At 39.9% G+C, this 15,547-nt stretch overlaps 1 protein-coding gene across 8 annotated transcripts in view; it reads left to right on the forward strand.

The window, feature by feature from the left end:
- Window positions 1-15,119, forward strand: part of ENPP2 (ectonucleotide pyrophosphatase/phosphodiesterase 2) — a 108,001-nt gene extending 92,882 nt beyond the window's left edge. For 5 of the 8 annotated variants that reach the window (XM_047725974.1, XM_047725968.1, XM_047725966.1 and 2 more), the window contains 7 exons: window positions 1,277-1,351; window positions 2,644-2,780; window positions 3,866-4,001; window positions 4,665-4,742; window positions 7,727-7,859; window positions 9,581-9,737; window positions 14,519-15,119. In XM_047725974.1, the coding sequence (XP_047581930.1) occupies window positions 1,277-1,351; window positions 2,644-2,780; window positions 3,866-4,001; window positions 4,665-4,742; window positions 7,727-7,859; window positions 9,581-9,737; window positions 14,519-14,689 (887 nt within the window). In that variant the 3' untranslated portion in view covers window positions 14,690-15,119. The remainder of the gene's footprint in view (window positions 1-1,276; window positions 1,352-2,643; window positions 2,781-3,865; window positions 4,002-4,664; window positions 4,743-7,726; window positions 7,860-9,580; window positions 9,738-14,518) is intronic. The other 3 variants (XM_047725970.1, XM_047725969.1, XM_047725973.1) reach the window with 1 other exon arrangement.
- The last annotated feature ends 428 nt before the right edge of the window (window positions 15,120-15,547 follow it).

A 15,547-nucleotide genomic window follows, 5' to 3' on the forward strand; every position in this document is an offset into this window, starting at 1 on the left:
GGGCACTGCTAACAATTATGCTAGGGAAGCAGGCTTAGCTTTCTACCTTCTGTAAGGACTGTACTGATGCCACGTCTCCCCCATCCATGGCAGTCATGATGCTCTGGGTTCCGATCACACTTTGTAAATATCTCTGATGAAGTTCATACATTATTGCACTTGATTTATTTATGCTATGTTGGTCTCTCCCATTGAACTGTGAGATTTTCAAAGGTAATGTTGTAAGAAACAGAGGCAAAAGAAAAATTAAATTTCCTGACCACTTATAGCCCATTGACAAGTCCTTGAAACAGGCAGAGTGACATTCCTCTAGGAACACAGCTGCTTCGAAGTTGATACTTTGCTAAAGGCAAAAGGCAATCTTAGCCTGATCCCCCAGGATCCTGCAAGTCTACTTTAACATGCAAAAATTCCTTTGGAAATTTCCTTTATCTCTACCCCCCCAAGATACATGTTGGCAATCATCCCCCAAGCATATGACCCAATGATACACATCTAAAGGGTCTCATGACTAAGGTTTTATTAGATAAATGACCTTTTCCTAACAACAGCTAGCCCCCTCAAGGTCCTGGAAACCTTGCTTTCAAATTCCTTAGAGACTTATGCTATCCCTAACAGCTCTCCCAACTTGAAAGTAGATAATTGGAGCTACTCTTCACAACCCCAGGGCAGCTCTTTCTGCCAACAGGTCCTGCCCCTGTGCTTTAATAAAACTACCTTTTTGCACCAAAGATGTTTCAAGAATCTTTTCTTGGCCTTCAGCTCTGAACCCTAACATCTTTCCTACATCAGTAAGAACTCTCTCATCATTATCTTGGCCCAGTATCTCTCTACTATAGCCCAAGGCCTGGCACAAAAAAAGGTGCTCAGTAAATGTTTGATGAGAGAGAATACATTAATGAAAAATTTGAAGGGAGATCGGTGATAGGACTGCTGGAGAAGCCATTCCTGGTAGAAAGAAAAGGAATCAGCATGGAATTGCTAAGGATGATAATGACCAGATTATTATAAATAAACCAGGCTTCGCAGAAGTAAATGAGGACTGGAGAGGAAGCCAGATTTGGTGGAACCTAGATTGCCCAAGACTATTGTTGGTGGCTGTTCTTAGGAGGGGTGTTGCAAGGAAAAACATGGCTGCTGTTTTGTTGTCTCTTAATGGGATAGATTGGATGCTAGCCCTGCATTTGAATTTGGAGGAATGTGTTTGGTAAGCATTAAAACTTGAATGATAAAAAGAGAATAGCTTCTCAAAGAATTTTGATACTTCTGCTTCCAGCTGAAACCAGGAAGTTCAGAGGCAGCAAAAATGAAAACAAGGAAAACGTTAATGGAAATTTTGAACCTAGAAAAGGTTTGGTTTGAGTTTTGAAGGAAAGTCTGACTTGGTTAACTGTCCCCAAGTACTACTGTTATGATTTGCTGGCTTCTTATTTCTTCATTATATTTCATTTATATAAGGTTATCCTATTATGTCCTAATTCTTAGGGTGGGTCCCCAAATTTGGCAGCTTGAACAAGGCTTCTCCATTTACTGCAATGCTGAAGAAGCCAGGCTTTTGTGATAGCAGTGTGGGTCACTTTGCCTCAAATCAGCAGTTCTACTTGGGAAAGTCTTGCAAAACATTCTACAAAGAGTTTTCTCTGTTACTTGCATAGAATGGTAATACTTTAATTAAAGCAACATGTATACATAATTTAATAAGTGATTGCCAGAATTGATTTCCTGTAATAAAAATAATCATAAAAATTTTTTTGATGATCACTTAGGGAATTGTGAATTGCCTAAGCCTCAATCTCTAAACATTTTGGTCCGTTCAATTTCCAAGAATCTATGGAAGTTCTGACTTTAGCCTATCCAAAACGGGCAGCTCACACTCCAGGCATTTATTGTGGGTGTGGAATAAAGGTTTGCACACTAAAGTCCCTTCTCTTCTTCTTAAAAGAGTAAGGTTTTAGACCCCCCCACCCCCAAGAGGAGAGCTTTCTCTTGGAGGTCCCCATTCTTGGGTCTTAACTGAATTCTTTGGTCCGTGATGATGTTCCCTCTTCTGTATTTAAAGGACCCTCCTGAATGCCCACTTAATTTATCTATACATGTTCCTTTAAGTTCTTACCTAAAGAGTTCTCCTCCATATGACAAAGCTGCTTACTTTAAATGCTCATTACTACTCACCGTTTATGCTGAAATAATGCATCATTTGAGTTGTAGTTTGCAAATAATGATCAAAGAGTGCCTTCCTCTTAATTAAATCATTGGTTAATTTGATGAGCCTTTTCAGGGGTCAAATGAATGAATTCTATAAAAATCAATCCTATCGACTTTGCATTCAGCTGAATCATTTCAATATTTACTATCATGTTTCCTTCCTCTACAGATTAAAATTCTTTATAACTAAAAAAAGCATTCAAAACAAATATGGCATTTACATAATACTTTTGGTAACAGTGAGCTTTGACCCATGCTTAGGTGGTCAGATAAACCACAAAGTGTTAGGAAAACTAACTTGATTAAATTAAGAAGAAGGAACCACACTATTAATAAGTAAGCAAGCAAATTTTGGACAACTTGACTCTTCCAATATTTCTTTCACATTTGTTGTAAAGTTTAATGTGTGTTTAACACAGTCTACTTTCTTTTTCCTAGAGAGACACCTCCTCTACGGTCGGCCTGCAGTGCTTTATCGGACGAGATATGATATCTTATATCACACTGACTTTGAAAGTGGTTATAGTGAAATATTCCTAATGCCACTCTGGACATCATACACTATTTCCAAACAGGTCATTGAAAAAGTTGGGTTTTATATTCATCTTGCGATTACGTGCCTTGCACTCACATAATGATTGCTTGCTTAACAGAAATTTGTCTTTGAAAAGATTTTAATTTTTCTTGATGAAAGAAATCTGGCATCGAATCTATTGCAAGATATTTTGAATTAAGCTCTATTCAATGTTCTAATAACTTCACGGGAATATGTTCAATTATCGACACATCGAAGGGAGGATACTAATGCTTGTCATCGCTTTAACTCTGCTTTCTGTTGCCCAGTAGTTACGAAGACACCCAGATTTTGCTGTTTGTTTTAATAGCCTTTATTTATGTATTTATTTTTTATAGCAGTTTTAGGCTCACAGCAAAATTGCATCGGGACACAGAGTTCCCATATACCCCTGGCCTCCCCCTGCACGGCCTCCTTGACTGCCAACATCTTCTTTTTTAATAAAGATTTAATTTAATTAAAGATTAATAAGATTAATTAATAAAGATTAAAAATATTTAATAAAGATTTAATTTAATAAAGATGTTGGGAGTCTCAGTTTTGGTGAGGATGAGATAGGTAAATTTATATCTGGAATAAAAAAATGTATTTGGCAATTGAGGCATGTTTTTGATTTTTGATTAGAAAGTGAATACTCCAGTGCTGCAAGCCCAACTTCCTGTTCATTTGTGCCCCTGGTACAGCTGTATGTACAGTATCTCTTTGTATAGATGATATGTCTATATTATTTCTTAGAGTCTTATTTTTTAAGCTATCTTCAGTGGAATCCTACCCATTTTTTTCAACAGTGCAATTTCTGCTTTTTTTTTTCCCCAATTTCTGCTTTTATATTGTTGTTTTACTTAGGATTTTGATAAAAGAGTTCTGTCACTAAATAATACAGGAGTTTGAAAATTCCTGGCTTACTGTATTTGAAACTGAGGCTTTGGTTTTGGAGTCAGGATATCAGAGTATGAGCTCTAGGGAAAGCTAGAGGGGTTTTGGTTCTGGCTGGTCATGACAGGGCAGCCTGGCTTCCATAGTTCCCCACTGCTTTAGCAAAGTCTTTGTGATGGCATTCCTAACTACCTCTGACTCACCATACAGGCAGAGGTCTCAGGCGTCCCTGAGTACCTGACCAGCTGTGTTCGGCCTGATGTCCGTGTGTCTCCGAGTTTCAGTCAAAGCTGTTTGGCCTACAAAAATGATAAACAGATGTCCTATGGATTCCTCTTCCCTCCTTGTAAGTTATAGAACATCAGGATCTGACCATTCTAGAGGGATGTTATTTTCTGGAATTTGGACTGTTAAGATTTCAGTGGTCTTCAGGTTTTCTTCTGGAGAGACACTGAAGAGATTGAAGAGGTGAACTTCTGTGGGAACCTTCCAAAAATCAGTCAGAAGAGAAACCACCTTTCATAAATCCTGTTCTCTAGAAGCATTTTGAAGTACGAGGGAATATACATTGTACCCCCTCGCATCATTAAGTGGGAACCTGAAAGTGAAATAGTATATCGTTAAGACTTTAATGTTTTAAATTCTATACAGGTGATCGCTTAAGAATATGGAAAGTGTTTTTATTATTTCTCAATAGCTTGATGACATTTTAAAGTCCAAATTAGACTAGTGAAATCAAGGAATTCTTTTACATAATACTTAGTTGACCCAAAACCCGGTAGGAAGAAGAAACATTGTAAAAATTTTGAGGAGAGAGCTCTTGGTGAAGAAAAGAGATTGGGTGGGAGGGGAAGCAGGGAATGCTATATCAAGTAGGGAATGAGTAGAAATAAAGGAGTGGATCCATTCACCATTCACTTCATGCTGTTTGGACCATTTTAGAAAATTGATTTTTTATTGATGTAGATTTTGGTAAATAATGGACACTGTTTGTTTGCCTACTGTTTAGATCTGAGCTCTTCACCGGAAGCTAAGTATGATGCATTCCTTGTAACCAATATGGTTCCAATGTACCCTGCTTTCAAACGTAAGTCTGATATTTATCTAGTAAACTACTACTTATGAAAAGAAATATTTCTAAATTTACTGCTTGCATTTTCTACCTCTATATTAATTTTGATAATAATAGTATCTTTCATGTGTTTATATTTTCTATTTTTTAAAAAACTTTCCTTTTTTTTTTTTAAGATTTTGGTTATTTATTTGAGAGCGAGAGAGGGAGAGCAGGAGTCGGGGGGAGGGGCAGAGGGAGAGGAAGAAGCAGACTCCCCACTGAGCAGGGGGCCAGATGCGGGGCTCAATCCCAGGACCCTGAGATCATAACCTGAGCTAAAGACAGATGCTTAACTAACTGTTTTGGAGGTCACTTGACATTTAACAATACCTACATTTATTTACTGACTGTTAGAAGCTACTAGCACTTCTCTCCTTTAGGGTTGCTGGTGATGATGTGTTCAGTCAGAATACATTTGACTGTGAAATTCAGAAAGAGCTTTGAAAATTATTCTAGTTTCATTGAACACTCATAATTTCTTTATATGTGACATGATGGTAGATGATAGTGATGCTATGAATGGCATAGCGAGCCCTGCCCCCAAAACCAAGTTCTAGTCCCCCGAGTATGACCACTTATGTAATCATAAAAATGTCATTTAACCTCTCATTTATAAAATTATGAGATTTGATTGCATGATCTCTATGGCTTATATGGATTTATGACTTAATTGTCCAATGACCAGAATAATCCATTTCCTATTTCTGATTACAAAGAATTTACTCATTTGCCCATCCATCCATCCATCCATCCATCCATCCATCCATGTATCCAAAGATAGAAAAAACATTCTGGAATAACCTTTACCTCCCTTTCCAGTGAAGAGACTTATATGCTTATAGAAAAGATAGGAAAGGGAAGCACCTCTATCAGCTTCCATTTGGCAAAGGAGCACTGACTGTGTTACAGGACTCTTGGGGCTAAAACAAAGTCTCAGAATCCAAACATGTGATTGTGGAGTGCCATCAACAGTGACAAGCTCCACCAACTTGACATCGGTGAAATGGTCAATGTCATTAAGAGAAAAAAAAAATGTTTATTTGATGTCCTAGCTAGTAAGTGAAGGTTTATTCAAGGGTGTAGAATCCATGGCTTATGAGTAAAAATTAAACTAAGCTTTTAAAAGGAGATTTCCTGGGTTTTATTTTTTAGCCCCCCCGAGAAATGTTTTAGAAACCCACATAGATACATTTGTTATCATATTACATGAAATGCATCTTCATTTAATTTCCACAAATCACGGTTTCCTGGATTTCATTATTCTTTGCTGATGCTTTTTTGACCAAGTATAATAAAGGAAACACACAGTACCACCCCGAGGCTGGCATGGCAAGAGGCCTTTCACAGAGGGCTCCCTGTTCTTCCCTAGAGGAATGGTTTTTTCACATGCCACATGTCTGTGGGTTTGGTTTTTTGACTGTTCTCATTGTTATTTCTTTCCCTCTCTGCCTTTCCAGTTTTTCTGCTTAACATTCAAACTGCTCTCCCACTGGTCTCCTTTCTCTCTTACAAACATCTAGGGCATCTGGGCTCTAGTGGGCTGCTCTGTCTTTCTCACTCAGAGTAGAGTATCAGGAGGTATAAAGAACAGTAGAAGCACCTTGAGAAAAACAGCCAAGTGCTTTTTAATAAGGGGAGATAAGAAGTGATAACGGCCAGAACCTCACCATCCCCATCCCCATGGAGAGCAGAGTGTAGTTAAGTTATACCTAACATCGCAGAACCAACTCACTATGTGCCTTTCCTGTTCTCTTGCCATTCCGACTGACCATACTATCAACTGGAGCTAAGGTGGGCAGAGAAGTCCTCTCCAGGGGTGACCTTGAAAATGAGAAATGATGAAGGAGGACGAAGCAGACATGCACAGATCAGGGAGGTTTCCCAGCAAAAGGAAGAGCAAACGCAAAAGCTTAGTCTGAAACAAGTTTGGCAAATAGGAAGGCAAGAAGAAAGCCATGTACCTGAGGGAGGAAGAAGTAGGAAGTAAAGTTATGCAGGTAGGCAGGGGCCACAGTGGAAAGTTGGGACTTTATTCTAATTGCAGTGATACCTCATCTGGAATGTTAGGAACAGGAAGTTGGGAAGAACATGAAACAATCTGATTATGGTGCAAAATGATCCCAATGGCTATTACGAAATGGGCTGTGGAGAAGTAAGGGTTTCTAACTGGGAAGTTGTCTTCTGCGGTAGTTCTTTGCTGAGAAGGGAGTAACTGAGACGGGTGGATGCCGTGAAGATGGTGAGAGGTCATCAGGTTTGGATGATGGGAGAGTATTACAGAGGTAAACCTGGAGGGCTTGTTCACGTGTATGTGAAAGGAGCCACTTGACAATGACTCCTAGGATTTGGACCTGATCACGTGAGTGAGTGAGGGAGATTAACTGATGGAGAAGCCAAAAGTTCAAGCAGGATTGGGAATGAAGACCAAGAATTCTGTTCTGATAAATTTTTGCTAGCCATGATTATTAGGTATTGCTTGAGTAACGCATCTGGAGCTCCTTCGAAGGGTCAGGGCTAGAGACACAAACTTGGAAATAAGCTTGTGGAAGGAAGGAAGGAAGAAAAGGTAGATGAAGGCCTTTTTTTCAGTTTCTCACAAACACTGTACTTCCTCTTTTGTACACACAGTTCCCCTTGCCTGGTGTGTTTCCACCCCTTTGCCTAGAAAACACCCACTTATCCTTCAGAACTCAGGAGCAATTTCAGTGAGGAAACCTTCCCTGACTTACTGGGCTAGGTGAGCTAAACTCCCCTACCAGTGTCTCCATACCTTTCCCTTTGCTGGCTCATAAATGAAACACACACAGCTGGTACTTCAGGCAAATTCTTTTCAAGAATCACAACAGCTCTGCTGTCTCTTGGTTTGTGACCTTTGGCTTGTAGAATGCATCCTAAAGAGAATTCAACCACAGCAAGGGGTTTTTGTTCATGAATTACAGATTTTTTTCCCCCCACAGGAATCTGGAATTATTTCCAAAGGGTATTGGTGAAGAAATATGCTTCAGAAAGAAATGGAGTTAATGTGATAAGTGGACCAATTTTTGACTATGACTATGATGGTTTACATGACACACAGGATAAAATCAAACAGTAAGTTTGTCATTTCTGCTCAGGGTGTGGTTTTAAATTCTTAAGAGCTCACTTAAGGCTTTTTTTCAAATATTCACACATTCAAGAAGAGCTGATACCCCTGAAATCCTTTGCTCTTTGAATCTCCTTATGACTTCTTTGGTGCTTTTGGACCTTTGATGAAACATGGTAATGGTGGTTGGAATGGAATGGAGTTTTGTGGTGAAAACATAGACTTTTCCATTCCATGAGAGAAATGTACCAAAAGATTTTTTTTTTAATTTGTCATTTATTCTTTAACAACTCTTCAGTGGAAAGATGATAATTTTCCCTTATCTCTATTTTTGGGGGGGGACTTTTGGAATCCCTTAGATTTTCTGGTTCAGTATGTCTTTTTTTTTTTTTTTAAGATTTTATTTATTTGAGAGAGAGAAAGCAAGAGACGGAGAATGAGTGGAGGGGGAGAGGCAGAAGGGGGGGGGTTGTAGACTCTCCACTGAGCAGGGAGTCCACCATGGGGCCCAGTTCCAGGATCCTCAGATATGACCTGAGTGGAAATCAAGAGTCCACTGTTTAACCAACTGAGCCACCCAGCCTCCCCTCTTTAGAAGTCATTTAATTTTATATGTGCATGAAACAGAGAGTGGCACAAAATATGGGAGGGTCTAATTGTGCTTTACAGATAATTAGGAATGAAAAGCTATTTTTTCATATATATAATTAATAAAACAGGAGTTATCCTACTCCCTTTCTCATCATCCATAAGAGAAATTTCATCTTACTTGTACATTTATTTTATTGCTAATCATTGTAACAGTTTTTAGCCAAAATTAAGTTATCATATTTCAATCATATATTTTGAAAATGATTGAAATTAAGGTAATAAAATCCAGGTAAGGAATTGTGAGTTTCTGTACTTCAGTTTACTGGAAAAGGTTTTTTTTTTTTAATTTCTTGGTTCGTCACTAGCTCATCAGTCCTTAGTAATTCCTTGAGTAAATGAGGTCTCTGTACCAAGTTCAGCATCTCATTGTGGTTTGAAAGGGCTTGTTATTCCCCTTTCTCCAGTATCTCCTCCCTCAGGTCCACTTTACACAATTTTGTGCAAGCTATCTTCCTGAAACATGGGATCTCGTGATGACTCTTCCTGGCACAGAAACCTTTGATGAGGTCTTACTCCTTAAACCATAATGCCCAAATCCCACAACTTAGCCCTCAGAAGTCACCAAATTATGACTCTTTTTTTTTAAGATTTTATTTATTTATTTGAGAGAGAGAGAGAGTGAGAGAACGCACAAGTTGGGAGGAGAGGCAGAGTGTGGAGCCCAATGTGGGGCTCGATCCCAGGACCCTCGGATCATGCCCTGAACTGAAGGCAGATGTTTAACAGATTGAGCCCCCCAGGCACCCCAAATTTTGGCTTTTTATTGACTCTTCCAGCCTCATATTTCTACTCTCTTGATATGTTCATCCTGTCCAGCTTCTAAGTCTTGGCTCGTGTTCTTCTCTTTGCCTGGACCATCACTTACTCTCTGCCAAGTCTACAGAAAGAGGGGATTCAGGCAGCAAAAGCATTGGGTTCAAAACACAGAAGAAGGCTAGTTCTTAGAAGTGAAAAATGGTTCTGTTGAATGGGAGTTAATTTTAATGACTTAGGCAATATTCATTGGTCACCATTTAAAAAAGAAAGCTACTACGTCAAACTACATCAGTGGTCATTTTAGTTTTTCTTCTCCCTCCAGGTACGTGGAGGGCAGTTCTATTCCTGTACCCACTCACTACTACAGCATCATCACCAGCTGCCTGGATTTCACTCAGCCGGCTGACAAGTGTGACGGCCCCCTCTCCGTCTCCTCCTTCATCCTCCCTCACCGACCTGACAATGACGAGAGCTGCAATGTGAGTTCAAAAGACCAAGTCCTTTAAAAGGAGTCACCTTTGTTTCTTAATGTAGATTCCCACCAGGGAAACTTACACACTTACTATGAGGCTTTTGGACTATACAGTGTAACCAAGTAGAACGAAGAAAGGATCCAAACAAAACCTGACTTATCACCTGGGAACTTGGTGTTTGTCACCTTCAGTGTAAGGGTGTGGGGAGGAGGAGTGTGAGGTGTGCATTTCCTGTGGTTCTAATTATGTGTTCGATTTTGTTCACTGATCAAATTACCCAAATGTCTTCGCTTTTGCAAGAGACATACTTTGTAAAGGTAGGATGACAGGAACAACATTGTGATACTTGTGGAAACTAGGTAAGAATTCACAGGGGTTCTTTATATTAGTCTCTACTTTTGTGGATGTTTGAAAGTGTCTCTAATAAGAACTTTTTTTTTTTTTTAAAGATTTTATTTATTTATTTGAAACAGAGAGAGTGATCACAAGTATGCAGAGAGGCAGGCATAGAGAGAGAGAGGAGAAAGCAGGCTTCCCGCTGAGCAGAGAGCCCGATGCGGGCCTCGATCCCAGGACCCTGAGATCATGACCTGAGCCGAAGGCAGAGGCTTAACCCACTGAGCCACCCAGGCGCCCAAGAACTTTTTTTAAAGACACATACACACAGGCATAAATACATTATAAATCAGATTTTTCATCTACTGCTAGTTATGAGAACAGTTGTAACAGGTGACCCCATTCTCAAATAGCACAGATGACTTGTCCACAGAGGCAGGAAGGCATCTTGAGGAACACCCTGGCAGGGGATGGAGCCATGCTGTGGGCTCTTGGCTCTGGGCTCATTCTGCCTACACTTGGGGACCTATCACATCACTTCCCCAGATCTCTTTAATGTGACAGAATGGCTGCAGTCCACGATTGATTTTAGAATAGTCCCTATGATTTTGCGTTATAGACTAGAAGGAGCAGGAATGTAATCTAGGGAAGAGGGTTTTAGTCACAAATCCTACTCAGTTCCTAAATTGTGTAAGTTGTGGTGGGAAAAGCAGCAGTCTGCTAAACATACTTACTACTCTAGGGGTCTGTTGTGGGCCAGAGCAAATAAAACAGGGGTAGAAATGGCTACAAAAGGCAAAGAGCTGTAAGAATGAGCACTGGGTGTTATATACAACTAATGAATCACTGAAAACCACATAAAAAATTAATGAGGTACTATATGTTGGCTAATTGAATTAAAAAAATAGCTTCACCACAGATTATCAGCTTCATGGGCAAGGTAGCTATTGGACTATGGCTTCAGCTATGGGTAAAGATGGCGGCTGTGGATATATCCAAAGCCAAGTAAGCAATACGGGAAAAAAATGGAAATTTGAAATATGGCCAAGAAAGCTAATGAAGCTTGACCAGAATATTGAAAATGAGGGTAATGGTGGGACATGAGGTTTGAAAAGTGTTTGGAATCAAACTTAAAATAAAAATAATAGCAATAGTAGTAATAGTGGCAGAGGTAATCATTGCCGCCATTTTCTGAGTCTGTGTTGCCAGCCAAGAATTGTGCAGGTCCTCGTCATAAATTAATTATTTCTAATCATCTCTTTACTCTACCAGGCAGGTGTATATGGTCTTCCCCCCACTCCCATTTTATTCACTGTTTTGAAAGCTCTAGGTAATAAAGGAAAAGTATGATCCAATGTTACCTGGCCAGTCAGTAGGAGAGCAGAACTTCAGATTCAAGTCTTCTGACTTCAGAAGCCCATCCTCTTTCAAGTTTATCAGATTTCTGTAGCAGAACCTTGGGACATTAGAAACTTCTAGTCGCACAGGCATTAGGTAGCCATGGAAAATGCTGACACGTAACAGCAACATTTTAGGCTTTAGGGAGATAAATTGAAGTTGGAATGGGTCAAGCATGGTGCTCAATGTGCTTTGGCAAGATTCACGGGAATGAGGTCATAGAACAGGAAGTGAGGTTATAGTCTTGGGAATTTCAAAAAGAGGGTGGAAGGCAGCAGTATAATACTGAAGGATCGGTAAGATCTTATCGGTAATTTGATGGGAGGTGGAGAAGCGGGGGAACTGAAAGTGAAAGGCGGCCGTCAACTTATTAGCTCAATGTCCTCCATTTTGATTACTCATAACCACAAGAGTAGCCAGCAGTGTACCAGCATGATGTAATGCCTCGGCAAAACGTGATATACTTTCTTTGGACTTGAGTTTTACTACAAACTTATGGGGAGGTGAAAATTTCTGCAAAAAAACTAAACCCATATATTATGGGGTGAAATTCTAAATTGCCATGAATTTTTAAGACAGAAGACTACAAAGACATTCCAGAGTGATAGTGGGCCACTTAAGGTACACCCAGATTCCTGGGGAGTATATATTCCAGTCTCTCTGTTATTAGGAGAATTTGGTGATGGGACTCTCAGTTCAATGGCATTCTTCAGTCACCCCAAATTGCACAACTCCCAAATGAAATCCACAGACATCCTCCCAGGTCTTCCGACCCTTTCTGGCTCTGGACTCTGCTTAGAACTTAGAGATATTTCTTGTAGAGTTCGTGGCAAGCCTGTGTCTTATTCTTATTCTGCCTGCACAGATGCCTGTCCTTGCTTTGAAGATCACCTTACAACTGCTGGGGGTTGAATTCACAAACTTACTTAGGAGAAAGTCAGGGAGAAAAGGCAGGTGAAGAGTAAATGTCTGTAGCAAGAAAGACAATAAGCAAGTTGATGGGTGGGCTTTTTTTTGCATTTATCTTCTTAATTATTTATTTTTAAAGCATTTCTTTCCTTTCCCTTGGTGCACATGAACTTTGATTTGAATGTTCCTAGTTTTGCATTTCACACCAGAGTCTCCCCTAGCAAATATTTCTGTGGATTGCCGGCTCACATCAGGCAGAAGATATTTTCTTCCTGTGTTGTATGGCCAGTATTTCCTAACCACTAGTGGCAGGCGAGATTTCTGCATGTGAGAACCAGAAGAAAATGCCCTTCAAGTGAAATTGGCAAATTACTTCCCAAGGAAAGAAATAGCAAAAGACAGATTTTTTTCTTCTTTGAATTCTTACAATCCCAGCTGGCCACTATTTAAATTAGGAAAAACCTTTCCACCCCTTTGTACAATTGAGTGACTGCATTTACAAAAGAGAAATTAGACCACTGAAAAATCAAATAAAGACTTGAATATGAAAATTCTCCCAAAATATAGCTTCATGCTTACTCTGCTTACTCTGAGGGGGTCCTGATCCATTTGGAGACCTCCTACTTCGTTAATTATATGGTCACAGTGAGGATTGGTCAGTACCGTTGTGGGCAGAGTTATATTTAGGCCTGTCTCTTCCTGTGAATCGTAGAGAACTTGGTTAGCTTGGGTTAGGAGGGTGGGGCACGGAGGGTTAAAATCCTTACTTCCCCAGCCTGCAAAGCAATTTCTTCCTATTTCTTCATTTTGCCTGGGATGGCCAGGCATCAGCTTCCTGAACCAACACCCTCATGGTACATTTTTAGCACTGGCAAAAGCTGCTGGAGCTCTGTGTCCAGGTCTGTGTGGGTTGGAGCTTTCTGAGAAAACCCATTGCAGGTTCTCAGGCTTTGGTGGCGAATTCATTGAGAACACGTGCGGTGAAGGAGTTGGGCGAGGGCATTTTTGAACATGCTCAGCCTTGGGACACACAGCCACCCTTCAAGTTGTAGAATGGCTCTTGGGAGCTATTGCATTTCTGGGCAGCATTTGGGAATGAAATTATTTGCTCAGGTCTACTGATGAAGGTAGGCTTATCCCCCAGAATTCTCAGGGCTCTCAGATCTCATTCTTTCTCTTGACTTCTCACAAAAGTGAAAGAAGATATTTATAAAGTGCAAAGTACTACTCCTCCTGAATTACTTTTTAGTTTCATCATAGATATGAATGAATTATTTGGTGTGGGACATCTGAACATCCGTCATTGGAATTTGTGCCAAGGAGGCCATATTGGCAAATTGCTAAGACAGAAAGAGATTCCCTTCCTTTTTTCTATGATGTTGTTTCCTTACTTTATCTTTGCCCCCCACCTTCCTTTTTCTTCTTCTTCCCACTATCCAAAAAAGCTGATGAAGTAAGCATTATTTTCCATGGGAACCAATGAAGAAAGCCTAGAGAGGTTAAGTAGTTTGGTCAAGGTCTCCTCTTTAGGGAGTCATAAAGCCACAATTCCAACCTTGGTTTCTTGGGCTTTAATGCACCAGATGTAGCTTCTGAGCTGCTTTAAGTTGAACTCATTATTTAAATATCAATTCCTTGCCATTTGATAGACCATGTATGTACTCGATATCACGGGCTCTTCTCAAAGACCAGGAACACACGTGTGAGATTTTGTGCATGGGGCATCAGCTCTTTGCTTTCCTCAGGAGCCAGAAGAGCATTCTAGATTACCCTTGCTCTGTGCTCCCCTGTGTGGTTTGACAATAGTGGGGAAAGAAACACATCGCTGAATCCTCCAGAGCCTTTGGTTTTTGTAATTTTATGTTCTGAAAACCTATTGAGTCAAATGCCCTTTCACACCACATGTCTCATTTCTCTGGTACAGCTAGTTGCTGTTGAAAATGTTCACAGCCAAGGGCACGTATTTGTGGCACATTCCTACCAGGAATGTGGTAGAGCGGCTGCGGAGGCCAGGAAGGAACAAGACACACCGGTTCTGGGTTCAGGAGGATGGAGGGCTCATTTGTGGACTCGCAGCAAATTGACTGCTTGGAGAACCTGCTCTGGAAAAGTTTGGCTCTGATTGTCCTCTGTTTCCACTGCAGAGCTCGGAGGATGAGTCACAATGGGTAGAAGAACTCATGAAGATGCACACCGCTCGGGTGCGGGACATCGAACAGCTCACCAGTCTGGATTTCTTCCGAAAGACAAGCCGCAGCTATCCAGAAATTCTGACACTAAAGACATACCTGCATACGTACGAGAGTGAGATCTAACTATCTGATCACCTGCAGTGCAGTCTTATCAACTGGTGTATATTTTTATATTGTTTTTGTATTTATTAATTTGAAACCAGGACATTAAAAAAAAGTTAGTATTTTAATCCTGTACCAAATCTGACATGTTATGCCTGAATGACTCCACTGTTTTTCTCTAATGCTTGATTTAGGTAGTCTTGTGTTTTGAGTAGAGCTTGTAATAAATACTGCAGCTTGCATTTTTAGTGGAAGCTTCTAAATGGTGCTGCAAATTTGATATCTGCATTGAGGAAATATTAATTTTCCAATGCACAATTGCCACATGTAGTCCTGTACTGTATCAAAATACTGATTTTGTAAAGTTGCATTCATTTACTGTTAATTATGACAGACATATTTAAACCTTATAGACCAATCTTAAATATAATAAATCACACATTCAGTTTTTTTTCTGGTTTATTTGGCCTTTGTTTCACTTATAAATTAGAGGGTTTGCTTCGGGTATATTCATGCATGAAAAGCATCCTTTTTTTTTTTTTTTTTTTTTTTGTATTGAGCCCTCTACCTCACTAATAGAATGCAAATAGTCAAAGGGACATCCATGATATTCAGTCACAGTAGCCTGGATGAAATAATTTAGGTACGCATCTCTGAGAAATCAGGAGGACAGAAGGGGAGGGGAACCAGAAGACTTTCTGAATACCCTCTCTCACCAATCTCTTTCAAAAATATTTTGACTTTTGGAGTAGGTTCTTTTGATAAGTTGGTTCAAAGCTCTAAGTATTAAACTCAACTGAGGCTCTCTTAAGGATATATTTCGCTTAAGGTCAACCTATGAGCTATGGAGGATATAAAGAGAAATAAGATAGTGGGATG

This window comes from Lutra lutra, chromosome 4, assembly GCF_902655055.1.
Source record: "Lutra lutra chromosome 4, mLutLut1.2, whole genome shotgun sequence".
In the NCBI taxonomy this organism is placed as follows: domain Eukaryota; kingdom Metazoa; phylum Chordata; class Mammalia; order Carnivora; family Mustelidae; genus Lutra; species Lutra lutra.